A 15,926-nucleotide genomic window follows, 5' to 3' on the forward strand; every position below is an offset into this window, starting at 1 on the left:
ACCTGATGACTCAGACTTTTGTAATATTGTGATAGAGTTGGCTAAAGGAGGACAAAGCAAAAGATAAGTTAATTGCATCTAAATTTGTCTTATTTTGAAGGACTTCAATTCTCTGTAAAGTTCACATTAAATTTGGCTTAAACTAGAATAAATATGGTATCACATTTTGTTGTTCCAAGCTTAACCATAAAAATCTTCCATGTTCTTCCAAAGGAATATCCACTTAAGACTGAAATTGCTTCCAAAACATTTTAAAAAATCCTTCTAATAAAAATGATTGACTTTCCATTAAAAAATACTAAGTTAATTATAATCAAAACTATTAACCTTAAATACGGGGAAGATATACGTATGAAGTAAAATAAATGAGATCTATACTGCAAACATCACCACGAAGTATAGATGGGATCACATAAATATTGTTCCTAGGAAAAGTACATGTAGTATGGCATCGTCAGCTCACATGCCACAAATCTAAAGAGGAGCTAAGACAGTACTTGGGCATTCTTAATAAAAAGAGAATCTGCTAAGTAAGCAAAGAGGAAGCAGGATTTCGGGCTGAGTGTAATATGACTTAAGGTAGCACACCATGTTCAGATCTGGTGGAATTATCAAAGCATGAGAAAACCGGCTGGTCCCGACTAAACAACCAGGTGCACGAGGTCCAGGCTTGCTTCTGCGCTGTGACATTCTGTGACCTTGGTCAAATCAGTTCACATTTCTGGACTTCAGGTTTTTTCATTTATAAGTAAGACTGATGGTCCAGTGATCTCTGTGCTCCTTTTAGGAATAGAATTTCTGTAATCATATGAGACTATTAGGAGCATCTGTTTACAAACCACTGACGTATCACTGATACAATTCATTCTGATCTATTTATTAATTCCCGTCTCCTACAGAGGACAAGCAGTGGTTGGCTAGGTGATTTCCAATTACGCCCTGTCCTTCATATAATATAATAGCAATTCTTTCAATACTCAGTCATTTCAGAGATTCAGAGAAGCCTTTCCTCCAATTACTGAGGCTTCATTGCAGTACAATTGCCTTAGGAAGATTGGATATATGCCTTCTTATCTGCTCATTTAAAAAAAAAATGTCTAATTTATGGCAACCTTTCTTCATAATAATATATCAAAGATCCTACCTGTCATCAACTTGACCTTGTTCCAGAAGATGCTGCCCATCAGTAATGATCGAGTGCAAAATCTGCTGACGACTGAACATCTCTGCTTGAAACAACTTTTATTAAAAAAAAAAAAAAGTACTTTAGAGTTTCTAATTTTAATAACTAGTTCTCTAATAAGTTTCCAAAAGTTCTGGTTTAAGCAAGGTTATGAAAAACATGTCCAGCTGAATCAGCATACATGTTTTATCCTGCAGTGTAGAAATAAGGTATTTTTAAAGCATCAATTAAGACATACATAAAGTTTAACTTTTGTTTACTAAAACTGACTAAAAGTAGAATTATGTTCCCGTCCTTTCTTCAGAAATCACCTATAAAGTCAGTTAACACATAAACTGTATTCCAGTTTCTTCTGTATGCAGAATTGGTTTGTTTTCAGACCGAGGCTAGCTGACAGCCTTTTAAAAAGCTGAAGAATGAAAAAAAAAAAAAAAACCCACATTTTTTTAACTCACTATTTTTCTATTTCATTTGGGTAATAAAATTATTTCACTACTAAAGAATTCAACAGAAATATTTAAAACTTTTTCCATTGTTGTTTAAACAGCTTTATTGAGATATAATTCATATACCATACACTTCACTTATTTAAAGTGTACAATTTAATGGTTTTTATTATATTTGCAGAGTTGTGCAACCAATGCCACAATAAATCTTAGACCATTTTCATGACCCCAGACAGGACTCTCCACTGATTAACAATCACTCCCCTTTTTTTCTCAGTGTCCTCTGCCCTACATAACCACTCATTTATTTTCTGTCTCTGTGGATTTTCCGGCTCTGGACATTACATATAAATTAAATTATGCAATATACTATCTTACATAACTGGCTTCTCTTTACTTAGCATAATGTTTTCTAGGCTGATTCACGGTGCAGTGTACATCAGTACTGCATTTTTTAAAGGCTGGTCAATGGTATTACATTGTATGAATATTATACTTATTTATTCTTCAGTTAGTTGGTGGCTCTTTGGGCTGCTTCCATTTGTTAGCTGTAATGAATAATGCTGCTATAGACAATATTCTTGTACAGGTTTTTGTCCACACAGGTATATGTGTAAACACATATTTGCATTTCTCTTGGGTGGATTCCACCTAAGGGTGGAAATACTGGTCACGTGGCAACTCTATGTTTAACATTCTGAGGAACTGCCAAACTGTTTTCCAAAGAAGCTTCGCTATTTTCAGTTCCTACCAGCTGTATAAGGGTTCTAATTTCTCTGTTCCCTCATCAATACAAAATTTTTTCATGGTAGCCTCTTAGTGGGTGTAAAGGGGTATCTCATTTTAGATTTCATCCAATGTCTTTAATTTCCTCACTGGTCAACCCAATAAAAATGGACTTAAAAATACCTTATGCATATTTAAATTTTCTATTTTTTCAATGTAAACAAAATGCTTTAAAATTAGTTGTATTCTCTTTGAAGTTCTGCATTAAGCCTTTTCTCTGCTGTTAGGTAAATCCTATCTCCCATTTGCATATGTTTTACAAACACATGGAGTAACTCAGTCACACGAGTACACAGCAAAACAGAGACTAACAAGCTAACTAATTTGCACTTTGTATCTAGTTCTTTCTCTGTGTTTCTTGAGAAATAATTATAACGTATTTTGGAGATATTCGATAGCTTGATTCCCTAGTTTTCATTTATTAATGAATTTTATTCAAAGCATAATCACTTTAGCAACAAGCTTTAGCACTATTAATGTAGTGCATCGCTCAATTTGAAAATTGAGTCAAACTTTCTGAACTCCTTCCACACACTCTCTCTATTGCAGGGTATTAAAGCCTGCCACATGCTTATAACCAACTATGGGGTCAAGCACTAGACTACATTTTTGCAAAGCTTCGGCCTTAAGAGAGAAGAGAAAAAAAATGCATGCATTTCAGCAGACTCAGCACAAGACACACTTTAATTCCTCCACCTGGATTGTGCAGCATCTTCTAAAGGCTTATTTTACTGACCCCAAATCTACTAGCATAACTCACCTCGTGTGCTCTCTGCTGCTCCAGGAGATGCTGATAATTGCCTGAAATCTCTACTGCTAACTTTTGCTCCGTTTGTACCAGGAATTCCATCCATGTTTCACATTTCTCCAAGAAAGTCTGATGTTGAAGCAAAAACGACTGCAACTTACTGACAAAACAGAAGGAAAAGAATAATGGCTGTGCTGTTGTCCTTATATTTCGGGCATATAAAACAAGCTTAAATAGTTTCCGCCTGCAATTCTAATTTGACCATCACAAAACTTTCATGCTAGGTAGTAAAACTTAGGGAAAAAATGGGAAAAAAAGTTTAAATTGATAAGTTTTAAAAATGATACGATGCTGTGTCTTTAATATATTGGTACATAAAAGAGTTTGTTATTTTTTGATTAAAAGAATACTTAGTACATTCAGTATGGGAAACTGCAGTTTGAGTTTCTTAGTTTTAGTTCAAATTGTATTATCATTAGAAAGACTTAAGAGTTTATATATGCACACTGATCACGACCTTGTTTCTCCCGATATCTTCACAGCCGCCAGCACATCTCTTGGGGACTCTACCTGAATCTCTCTGTCGTCTGAGAGGACAGCAGAGACCAGTGCCGGTTCAGGCTCTGCATCCTCTTGATTTCTTTGTCATTCAGGGGCAGCCGGTAGCCAAGCTCATTCAGATGGTCTAAGTCGGGGGCCATGCTGCTGAATTTCAACATCTGTCCCTGAAAGCAAGATAGGAAAGCCCCCCTGGTCATAAAAGGGAGAGCACTTTCCAAGGCACGGGGAACTCTGGATTTCAGGAAGGGGCTGCCGTGTGTTTCTGGGCCACTTGCTGGCAGTCGCCAGAGCTGCAAATATGGAAAAGCTACGTCTCCCAGTCAGCTTTCAGGGGTCCTGCTGCTCTTAGGGGCTGCAGAGCCTCTCTCTCCTTTAGGGAACAGCAGTGCCTGTGTGTTATTTACTTGGCTTATTTACTAACAAGCAATTCTTGATAGAACTGCTAAAGGATGAAAACTATGCTGATGGCGGAAAAGGCTTACTTCTTACTCTTTACACTTGATTTATCCGTGCAAATCTGCTCCTTTATTATTTAATAAGAATAACAGTTAACATTTATTGAATACTTATTTGAACTAAGCGTTGTTATAAGAACTTTATAGGTGACACAATAACATTTCATCCGCAGAATAGTCCATAAGGTGCTACACGACTATTCCCACTTTACAGTGAGGAAAGAGGCCCGGAAGCTTTAAGGACATTTACTCAAGGTCACCCAGCATGTAAGGGGTGGAGCTAGGCAAACAGGAGTTGTTCGGTTCATGCCAGAGGGAACACACTCCCACTCCATTTGTTAGCTGAAGAGCTTCGGTTTTAGGCCTTTGGCCCCAGCCCCAAAGCTGGTGAGACTCAAATGAGAAAGTGCTCTGTGCTTTCAGACCTCTGTCCTCCCTGCACACACCGGACAACGCTGCCTCCTCTGGTTTCCTTGTGGGCATTCGCTACCCCATCCAGGGGACGAGCTACAGAAAGAAGACACACTTGGCTGTATGTGTTTCCTCTTTGCATGCCCTGCAAAAGGCTCATTACGTTGGAGAAAGAATAAACCTTTCCAATTGTTGAAGCCAAGAGCATGACTGTTAGATGGAGGCATTTCTATGGGCAGATGTCAGCAATGAACAAAAATGCCACAGCACGGTCTTCCTCCTCCTCAGGGTGCTTGCGGAGAGGAAGGTACTGTCAATCATGGAGGCCACAGTGGTAGCCACGTGGGACAGGCATGTAGTTAAAAGGGATGATAACCACTGGAGACAAAGGACACTGTGTTATGAAAGTGTGTCGCTGGGGACTCTGACCGTGGACAGAAGTGGAGGCTTTCCTAACACAAGGACATTGAACAAAATGACCAGGGGATCATTCTTTTTGGACATGAGGGAGTTGGTGGAGACAAGAAAAGAGTTCCAGAAAGGAGGACGTCACACACAGAGACACAGAAGCCACGTGGCTCCCAGCAGCTGCAGGAAAAGAGGGGCGGTGGAGAAGATGAGACCCTGAGAAGGTGGAAGTCGGGTGATGCCAGGCCTGAGAATCCACCCTGATCTTTACCCCGCGAGCAATGAAACTCACAGAGGATTTTAAACAGAGAAATGATGTGATAAAGATTGCATATCTATTGCACACTTTTATTTACTGACTGCTTAAAATACTTCTCAATTAAGTAAAAACCTTAAAAGAAAAGGGTCATTCTGGTATGGTGTCAGATGAATATTAGACTTAATAGTCACGCAGTAAGTTATATAAATCTCCAATCACCATGCCGTGTACCTGAAACTAATATGATACTGTACATCGCTTGTAATTTAAAAACTAAGAAAAAAAAAAAAAGGATCATTCTGGCAACTTTGGGTTGGAGGGGGAGGGCTGGCTGCAGCGGTCTGAGCGAGGGAGGGCAGGCAGCTTGACTGAGGAGGGGGTGACAATCACTTTGGCTGGGGGTGGGGAGGGAGGAGCGGTAGGAAGAAGAAGGATGAGGTGGTTTCCTGGGACCTCCTGGCCAGGCTCCCCTTGTGGGCTGTGAAATCAGCTCATGCTCATTGACAGTTCATTCTTCTTAGGAGAGCAGGGAAACGAAGCTCCGAATAAGAAGTGGGCTCATCTCAGAGGTGTTGAGTTTTCCTTAACGTTTTGAGGTCAGAAGACAGAAGACCTGGGCCTAGGATTTCAACACACTCACCTTAAGTTCTTCCATCCTCTCCTGGATGGTGGAGAGGTCAGATGAGTGGCTGGGGTCCTGCCCTTGTAGTATTTCTTCAGCTTCTACGACCCAGGCCTCCAGAGCGTCTAAACTCTTGGCAAAAGTTTCATAGTCATGAATTCCAGCCTTTTTTAGTACAAAAGAAAATTGGTGTTTAGAAATCTAGTGAAAGGACATGTGGATATTAAAATTATTTCTCATAGCTTATGTCCAATTGCAGTTTGACATGCAAGGCTATAATGATTTAAATTTTCTTCTCTTTATTCACATATATTTTTTCTGAAACTTAGAATGAATTCCTTCTATGTAAGATTAATTAATTCACCAGTTAAAGTCACTTTTAAAATATTTATTACCAACAGAAACATATTCTGAATTTTACCATTAAAGCCACTTAGTGTTTATTAATTGAACATATTTTACTCAGTACAACAGAGGGAAACATTGGCTCAGGGGCAAACTTTCACTGTAGAGAACAGTGTAAGGCTCCCACCTCCCACTGTCCCCACTGAAACCTCCAAGTTTGTTTATATTTTAATTCTCTGGTCTTGAAGGAGGCATAGTTCCAACACTGAGAATTCTTCTTCTGTGTTTATGCGCAGAAGCTATAGAACACCCACGTTACAATATCTACTGAACAGGAGCTCCGCACCTGTAACAGAGTCTGCTGCTTGCAAAGAGCCTGCTCAAGGTTACACACGTGTTGGCTCAGAGAGAGCTGGTCTGACTGAATGGCTGACGCTGCTGACGCATCCACTTGTTGTTTGAGCTGCTCGCCCAGCTCATGGAGGACGAACAGGGAGTCCTTAACTGTCCCCAGTCCTTTGCGGATGTCCTACAGGAGATGGAAAGACACGGTTGTGAAACAACACGTTAAGTGTCCTCCTTATTATAAACGGTCAGCATAGGCCACATATCTAGAAGCACTCACTTCTTAGTAGTCAAATTATTACACTAAATTGGGGGGGAAAAACAAAACTCATCGTCTCAGACAACAGTACGGTGATAACTGGAGAGAAAGGGAGGGGAGGGGAGAGGAGGGAGGAGGAAGAGGGTAAAGGGGGCTACATGGTGATGGGAGGAAACTTACAGTGGGGAACATACAATACAGTACACAGATGGTGTACTATAGAACTGTACACCTGAAAACTAAATAATATTAAACAATGTCACCTCAATAAATTCAAGAATTAAAAAAATAAAATACATAAAACAAAAACAAAAATATGCAGGTATATTATAATTTTAAGGACTATATTTACTACTCTGATAATAAAAGGTAGGAGGGTCATTGTAGGACACTGGGGAATGCAGGAAAACATATATAAACAAGAAAAAATATTCTGCAAGTACAGCCAATAACTGCAAAGTTGACAGTTGTTCCCTGCTTCTTCATATAATTGCTATCAAATTGAAAATATGGTGCTATATTTTACCTTTTTCTATTAATACAAGAGGCCCAAGGGATGAGTTTGTGAACAGTACGTTCTGTACACTGGGTGGTCGCCCTATAGTGCTTGCAATCCACGTTCCCGTCTCAGTGGGGTGTAGAACCCTAGAGATGGCTCTGGGGGAGACCACTACGGGCAGACTGTACTGTCATTACTTTCCATGGTACCTCTTGCCTCCATTTTTTACGGGACCCTCTTATAGGTTCAAAATGATCAGCCAATGGAAATTCTGTATCTTGTTTCCATCTTCCACTGAAACACGATAAATGACTGATTCTTCTACCTGTTGCTGGTGCCCCACTAGACATGCTGGAGAGAGCACAGCCTGCCGTACCCACGCAGGGCCTACTGTGAGGGGAAGAAAAGCAAAGGGCGCCTTGAACCTTGACACAGATATCAGACAAATGCACGAAAGTAATTGGGAGCCCCACACTAAAATAGGTATATCTCAGCTCAGGAGGGCTGAAGATGACAGTCTTGTAAGGATAAACTGGAGGGAAAAAGAGAAAAAGCAGTGAATTAGCTTCACTGTAAATATTAAACTTTAGCTTTAAAGTGATTATTTATTAATAATGGAAAGGTATTAGAACAGGTTAAACTTTTATTTATGTGTTTTTTTATAACTTACCTAATTTGGATGAAATGAATGGGAAAGTTTATAAGAAGATAGTTGAAACAAATCCATGAAAATAATGACAGATAAGGGCAAATAATAAGAGCCTAGCACTGGGGCCCTGGCTCCTGTGGCTCAGTGGATTGAGTGTCGGCCTGCGAGCCAAGTGTCACTGGTTCGATTCTCAGTCAGGGCACATGCCTGGGTTGTACGTCAGGTCCCCAGTTGGGGGCGCGAGTGAGAGGCAACCACACAGTGATGTTTCTCTCCCTCTCTTTCTCCTTTCCCCTCTCTCTAAAAATAAAAATTAAAAAAATCCAAACAAACAAATAAATTATATATAAAAAAAAAAAAAAGCCTAGCACTGGGTGAGACAAGAGAACTCTTCTTGAAAACCTTAAATAGATCACTGGCAGATACAGTGAAGAGGAGAAATACTAAAAAGTTATTACAAAGAAGCTCAGGCCCTGACTGGTGTCACTCAGTTGGTTGAAGCAAAAGATCAAAGGTCTCATTCCCGGTCAGGGCACATGTCAGGGTTGTGGGCCCAGTCCCGGGCTGCGGTGTGTGCGAGAGGCAACTGATGGATGCTTCTCTCACACATCGATGTTTCTCTCTCTCTCTTTCCTTGCCCTCTCTCTAAAAGTAAGTAAATAAAATCTTTAAAAAATATTAAAATAGTAGAAGTATGCCCATAAATCAGGAGAGAAAGACTTCTTTCTACCATTAAATTCTTAGAAGAAACTATGTGGATGCTTACATAAAAGATGGTGCCCCAAAACGGACAATATCTTTAACAACAGATTTTTAAAAGGTACACCATTATTCTTCATATGGTCATTCCTTAAACTGACCATCTCTGTAAGAACAGATAGCCTAAATCACTCACATGGATTGTATTCTGTTAGAAAAACACAGGAAAACAACTCATCTTTAAAAATAAAACAATGGGAAGGACCTTTTTAAATCCAATCCATGTGCTCTGAAGACCTAGCACAGGCTCTTCGATTCTTAAAACAATTATTTTTGGGTAATTGTCTCACATACAGAGACACACCAAAAGCTTACACATGCCGGCACCAGCCCCGCGAAACCGGAGACGTCTAAGAGAGGCATGCGGGGGAAAAAGCACCCTAGTTCCTGAACATACGTTGCAATCTTGAATCCACGTCGCGGCTTCGTCGTCCGCAATGTCCTTGTTAGCGGCTGCCTTCAGGAGCTCGTTGGTGCGCTCCTCCTGCTGCTGCACTGTGGACGCACACTGCTTGGAGTAGTCCTTGTGTCTCTGCCAGAGGTGCAGGAGCGCCCCGCTGGAGTGAAGCTGCTCCGCTATCTCTTCCAGCAAGTTATTCCACCTGCAAACGACAGCCAACACTCGTGGGCAGATCGCCACCTCGCACCAAAGGCGGTTACTGACTATTTCATTTCTCATGATCCTGGGTCATGTGAGTTGGGGACTAAGGCAAGGATGTCTCATTTCTGTTTAACATCATAAAAAAGTGACATTTCACACTCGTTTTAGGGGTAGATCGTGGCAATGAGGTTGATCTCTGGGTATAGAGCAGTTCTAATTTTTTTCTAAATATTTTCACTGGATTTAGTTATCATTAACGTCGTTTTGTGAAAATTTAAACATTCATAGAATAGAATCTATAATGCTCAAATGCAAAGTGCCAGCGAGTTTGACCTGTGTTGTTACTTAAAATGTTGTTGTGACATAATGCGTAACAGCGTAAAATTAGCACGTTCCATACCTCATAGTGACTTCCTTTAATGTATTGGTAAGAGTTTCTGTCACAGGGGGGTGACACTCTTTCAGTAGTTGGCTGGTGAGCGAGCCAAACTTCTGTAAGCTCTTTTCCTGTTTTTCTAGATCATCTTGAAGATTCTGCCCAAAGAAAAAAAATGCCACAGATAAAATGACAGAGTCTAAATTCTAATAACCAAATCTAAAAGTCATTTATGCCTGTTTTCATGAATACGCACATATAGTATGAATACATAAACCATGACTTTGTTCCAATGCTTTGTAAGCCTCCTTTAGATAAGCATTTCTTATTCTTTATGATTTTGTCCTTATGGGTGTGAGAAGTGATTCTTAACAATGAACCCATCTTAGAGTATCATCTGGAGTTCTGCTGGAAAAGCTCACACAAGAAGTCTCTGTCCATTTTCTAGTGGGAAGCCCTTGGTTCAGGTATGCGTGCCGTCTGAACACTGCAGTTCTCTTTGCTGTTCAAAGATAAAACCCTGGACTCTGTTTTACTAGTACCTCAAATTTTTTTCTACCAGAAATCCCCAACAACTAGACTTTAAGAAGCCACCACTTCTCTGAGTATCATCTCTAAGTTCTATATCCGGTGTTTTTCTTTGAAAAGAATATTTATTTGACAGGCTATAGTCTCGGCAGAGTAGTCTACCAGTGAAAGAACTTAAAGATGGGGATTTCTCTGGAAGTATTGTTGGTCGTCTCAGTTCTTAGTAAGATAAGTGAAAGCCTCAGTTCTTAGTACAGCCCCGTAGACGGAGGAAGCTACAAAAGCCCAGTCCTGATTGCCGTCAGGTCAGAGTACGCAAGGTAAGGACCTGGAATGCTTTCATACCTTAAGATAGCATCCGCGGGTGTTAAACACAAATAGGCTAAGTTAGAAAGTATTTAAAACCTCCTCAGGGTTATACATCGTGTTTTAAAACTTACTATTCTCAAGTAAGTTTTAATCATTCTTAATATCAACAACTATTTAAGTTTTAAGTAAATTATACGTATGCACGTCATTTTTCCTCCCTCCTGCCGCGCTCCCTGCAAAAGGTATTCCCCTCAGAAGGCCTGCCGATGAGGTTATATAGAGCAACAGACAAACTTAGGTTGCCAAGCCAAGGAGGTACATGCTGGGCTCTTGCAGGCATCCCACCCTTCGCGTACCTGCCCTGCCCATCCCATTGTCTGCATTATTTAGCCAGGGAGAAAGAGCAGTGACAGGTGTGCCCAGGTGTGCAGGGAGGTGAGGACAGCAGCTAATTTGAGGGCAGTGACCTAAGGTAGGAGGAGTGCTGTGTGTCAGTCAAACAGCAATGGCATCATTCTAGATGAATACGATGATGATGCACACACAGGAAACGAAGCAGGAAGTGCTACAAAAAGAGGGTTATGTGTACGGACTGGAGAGACCCCCGATATTATGCCAAATGAAAGGAAAACAGGAGTTTGAACTTTTACCACTTCTGCTATTTTTTTCTTTGCTTTCTTTTGATTCCCTTAGAATATGTTTGGAGAAGCAGGATAAAAAGAGACGGGAAGACACAAAAGGTAGGGACAGTGGATCAAGGAGGTGAATTTGGGTATAAAATCATTTTATAAAACAGATCCATGCGGATATTTATATGTTAAAATTTCAAAAATCATTTCATTATATAGCACTTAATCCAAAATTTGGTATCCACAGGCAAATTTGAATGAATAACAAACACGGCAGGTAAAATTATTTTAAAATATATTAAAAATAATTAAATGTAAGCAATATGGAGCAATATTCCAGGATGATGTCCACGTTTGCTAACTGTTTTTTTACTTTCTCACGGTAAAAGGCGTGTGGAGGGCAGATTCTGTTCATGCCTTACCTGCAGGTTGTCTACCTGAACTTGCACGGCTTCCAGAGAGCCGATCAGCAGGCGGAATCGGGAAAGGGAGTATCTGGCCTCCATGAGGTAGCTGTTTATCTCATCAAAGGCCACTTTGTGCTGACTCCACTGGGCATGCACTGACTTCAGCAGCGTCTTTAACTGCCCAACCTTTTGAAACAGACAGACCCTTCTGAGAACTGCATAACATTTAAAATCATGGAATATATATTCAATTGATGGAAAAAACAAACATTAACATTTAAGAACTTCATCGGGGTTTCCAGCATTATAAATTAACTCAAACAAAAAAGCTGTAAGGAAAGCAAGAGGTAGCAACGTTGAAATGGATGCCTTGCCTACTTTTTTGATCTACTTTTTAGTTATTTTATTTTTTATTAAATTTATAGGAGTGACATATAGGTTTCAAGTGTGCATTTCTGTGTTACATGATCTGTATATTGCATTGTGCATCCACTACCCAAAGTCAAATCATCTCCTACTTTTGAACACTCAGTCTTCATTGAAATTCTTGGAAAGGATATATACATAATCTTTATATGTAATATATATCATATGCCCATATAATATAAAACTATAAAGGGTCAACCTATGTAATACTACAGGTTAGGAAATAAACAAGTGTTTTAACTGATGCATAACTCATTTAATCTTTGTAACATCCTTAAGAGATAGGTATCATCATCCCCATCTTATAGATGAGGAAACTGAGGCACAAAGAAGTTATGAAAATCACCTGAAATCGTTCTGTTAGAACGTGAGAAATCTAAATTTGAATCTAGGCAAATTTGGTTCCAGGAAATGAAACCTACCAGCCTATCTATCATTTATCACCTGTCTATTGCACCATGTGCACACACATCACAGATAAGTACCTTGAGACAAAACCACTAAGAACATATTTCCCTACACTTATCTGTAACAGAAAAGTTAAGTTTTTAGTCTGTATCATTTAGAAAAATGTCTGCATTGGGTTTCCTGGATGTCACTCTTTATCATCGGACTGTAATCTTTTGAATATGGAGTAAGTATGGCCATAATTAAGAAAAGAGATCATACAATAAGTTAATCTGCACCTGCATGCTCTATTTTTCTTCTAAGCATAAATAAATAATGTTGAAATCAATCCAGATATGCCCTATTAGGCCAAAGGACTAAGAAAGTGCTGCCTCAGAAGTGAGGCAGAGCCCACGGGCGCAGACAGGTGACAGGGCCTGTCTGGGGAAAGTCAGGAAGAGTTGTAAAAATAAAGCCAGGAGAGAAATAAGAATATTTAAATAATCTTAGTTCTTCTTCATCGTATTTATTTTTCATCAGGTGATGTTTCTACGAAAGGAGAAATTTATTTATATGGTAAATTGTTTCCAAAGGTCTGTGATGACTTATAAAAATGCATACAATAAAATAAATTAAAAATTGAGTTAAAAATAAGGTAAGGATGAACCACCCAGCTGTACTTGGAGAGGAGTACAGAGAGTATATGAAGCTGTTTGCTGTGCCATCGGCCTCAGTCACGTCGCCTGCTTGTGCTTCAACTCCTGCTTCTGTCAGGTGTGGGCAGTGACTACTTGTGTGCAGAACAGTGTTTGTTTTTACATGTAGTCTTATTATCAGAGGATTTAACACTCCAGTCAGCATGTACTTATCAAATATCTTCATAGAGAGCCCTGGCTGCTATGGCTCAGTGGACTGAGCGTCGGCCTGCAAACCAAGTGTAGCTGGTTCGATTCCCAGTCAGAGCACATGACTAGGTTGCATGCCAGGTCCCCAGTTGGAGGTGCGTGAGAGGCAAGCCCACAGTGATGTTTCGCTCCCTCTCTTTCTCCTTTCCCCTCTCTCCAAAAATAAATAAATAAATAATAAAAAAATTTTTTTAAAAGTATCTTCATAGCGCTTACGTGTCAGAGAAGTAGACAACATCATAAATAATATAAATAAAAGCAGAGCCGAGAGGACAGTCAGGGAGTATGAGGTGGGCAAGCAGAGGCTGTTATTTAAAGCGAAGTGGTCAGGAAAACCCTTGCTGAGATGGAAAATTTGAACAAAGCCTTTGACAATAGGGAGTGACCCGTATGTGTGTTTGGCAGCAGCGAAGGGCACAGCCAGTGCAAAGTCCCTAGGTGTGAAAAATGCCTGTTAAGTTCAAGAGTAGAGGAGATCAGAGCAAAAGGAGCCTGTGGGACCACTGCAGGAGACAAGGTCAGAGGAACCCTGGGAGGCCAGGTCACGTGGGCCTTTAGGTCCTCACCAGGTTTTGCCCTCATTCTAAAAGAGATCAGAAGCTGTTGGGGGGCTTTGAGCTGAGGACTGGTGTGATCTGACTTCAATTTTAGCAGGACTGCGCTGGCATGGAGACCATCTGGGAGGGTCTTTGATATCATCTAGGTGAGCAGTCATGGCGACTTAGACCAAGGTGCGAACTGCAGGGGTGGGGGCGGAGGTTGGGTTCCAGAGCTATTCTGAAAATATGGCTGACAAGTATGCCGATGAACTAGACGCGGGTAGGAGAGAAAGAGACAAGTGAGGAACAGCTTCATAGTTCTCTGCCTAAACAGCTGGAAGGAAAGAGCTATCATTAACTGAGGTGGCAGAAAGTGTAGGTCTGTGGGGGAACAGGAAATGACTCGGATGTGGGAGTTTGAGGCACCTACTGGTCATGCAAGAGGCGATGTCTACGAGTTGGATTTCTCTCCCTACCCCTGCCTCTGTCTCTACCTAGATGTTAGGAGAGAAATCCAGGCTGGGATACACACCCGAGGAATGTCTGTGCTTAGACCATATCTGTGGACATGGAAATGGGTGAACTATTGTATGTTTATTATAGAAAACATCCCAAACTTAAGTATAAAAAAGACGATGTAGCGATGCATAATTAGTCACTCAGTTAGTTTAGGAAAACCAACACATACATCGTGAACGCGAAACGGCAAGCATGCACTTGGAGCCGGCTCTCCCGGACAACATTACCCTGTGGTCTAAGTCTGCCCAGGTCTGGCTGAGCTCCTGCAGCGCGCTCCTGACGGCGCCCGAGACTTCTTCTTTCTTGTTCTGAATCAGAGCAAGTCCATTTTGTTCAATTTTCTTTACCTCTTTTTCTTTTGCTTTAATCAAATCTTCTAGTTCCTGAAAAATTAAAAAAAAAACAAAAACGGTCATTTTAAATTGTTCCATTATAGTCCCATATCTGAAACATCTCTTACTAATCCAAAAAGTGAATCATTCTCAGGATGGGGTCTCCACAGTGAAACATCTTCCTACACTTAAATTATTTAAGTGGCCTTTTTTTATTCTATGATAAATTAGCATAACTTCAAAAAGTAAAATTTGATCACCTAGTAGATAAAGAAATGATACCATGTAATTTTTCTTCAAGAAACTACAGGAAAGAAATAGTCAGAGATGTAACAGGATTATATTCTTAAATTCATGTTCCTTGGGTTGGAAAAGTTACCCTGTCCTAGCCCATAGGCTAAAACACAATAGAATGGTATTCTGTGCCCCAGTATTTGAGATTTCGTTACATTTTTGCTACGATCCAGCTCTGGCACTTTGGGTAAGTGAGAAACATTCATGGTGTCTGTTGCTTCAGAATGTCTATTATCCTTTATTTCTCCCTAAAATAGTCTGATTCTCTATGATTTGAAAAAAAATTATAGGCTTTTTTCATGAGTCAAATTTTCATTTTCTTTGGGATGTGCATTTATAACTGTCAGTATGAGATGTTCAAAAAAGGAAATAAAATGAGGCAATGACCTGGAGATCATCCTTAACCACACATCCGAATCTTAACTTATATTTTAATGCCATTTGAAAATCCAGAGAGCTCAGTGAAGCAGGAGGCGCTGACTGCTAGCACCATTTTAGGCATGAGCGCGTGGGAGATAATGTCATACAACCTGTCCCGGGTCTCAGGGCAGTGAGGTGGGACGTGGGTTTAGAGCCCAAGCCGAGTGCTGGAGGCGAGGCAGCCGGGCAGGAACTGGGCGGAGGACGTCAACCCCAAGCTGGGGTGATGTGCGAAGCCATGTAGTAAAGCATAGTTACACCCTCAAAGTCAGAAGTGCACCCCCAGAAGTAGATGTGGAAATGTGTAGGCCTTGGAGGCGAGAGTGAAGACAATTCTCCCAATATTTTAAGTTTAGATAATGTATCAATTCTGTAAAAAAGGTTTCCACCTTTCTTCTCTGTCATGATCCACATGCGGATAACAAGACTGGGACAGGGTAGTGTCATTGATAGGCTATATATAGTAAGGAGCCCAGTCTTTGATGCATTAATTACAAATGTCGTGCCTCTTATTTTATT

At 40.4% G+C, this 15,926-nt stretch overlaps 1 protein-coding gene across 1 annotated transcript in view; it reads right to left on the bottom strand.

The window, feature by feature from the left end:
- Positions 1 to 15,926, bottom strand: part of SYNE1 (spectrin repeat containing nuclear envelope protein 1) — a 423,836-nt gene that overhangs the window by 76,383 nt on the left and 331,527 nt on the right. The window contains exons 115-123 of the mRNA XM_090279990.1: positions 14,589 to 14,744; positions 11,601 to 11,771; positions 9,737 to 9,870; positions 9,133 to 9,337; positions 6,571 to 6,753; positions 5,898 to 6,044; positions 3,734 to 3,888; positions 3,176 to 3,323; positions 1,145 to 1,239 (exon numbers count right to left, since the gene is read on the bottom strand). Of these exons, the coding sequence (XP_090136116.1) occupies positions 1,145 to 1,239; positions 3,176 to 3,323; positions 3,734 to 3,888; positions 5,898 to 6,044; positions 6,571 to 6,753; positions 9,133 to 9,337; positions 9,737 to 9,870; positions 11,601 to 11,771; positions 14,589 to 14,744 (1,394 nt within the window). The remainder of the gene's footprint in view (positions 1 to 1,144; positions 1,240 to 3,175; positions 3,324 to 3,733; positions 3,889 to 5,897; positions 6,045 to 6,570; positions 6,754 to 9,132; positions 9,338 to 9,736; positions 9,871 to 11,600; positions 11,772 to 14,588; positions 14,745 to 15,926) is intronic.

The sequence above is a fragment of the Furipterus horrens genome, unplaced genomic scaffold (genome assembly GCF_987537825.1).
Source record: "Furipterus horrens unplaced genomic scaffold, mFurHor1.1.pri manual_scaffold_6, whole genome shotgun sequence".
NCBI lineage: Eukaryota > Metazoa > Chordata > Mammalia > Chiroptera > Furipteridae > Furipterus > Furipterus horrens.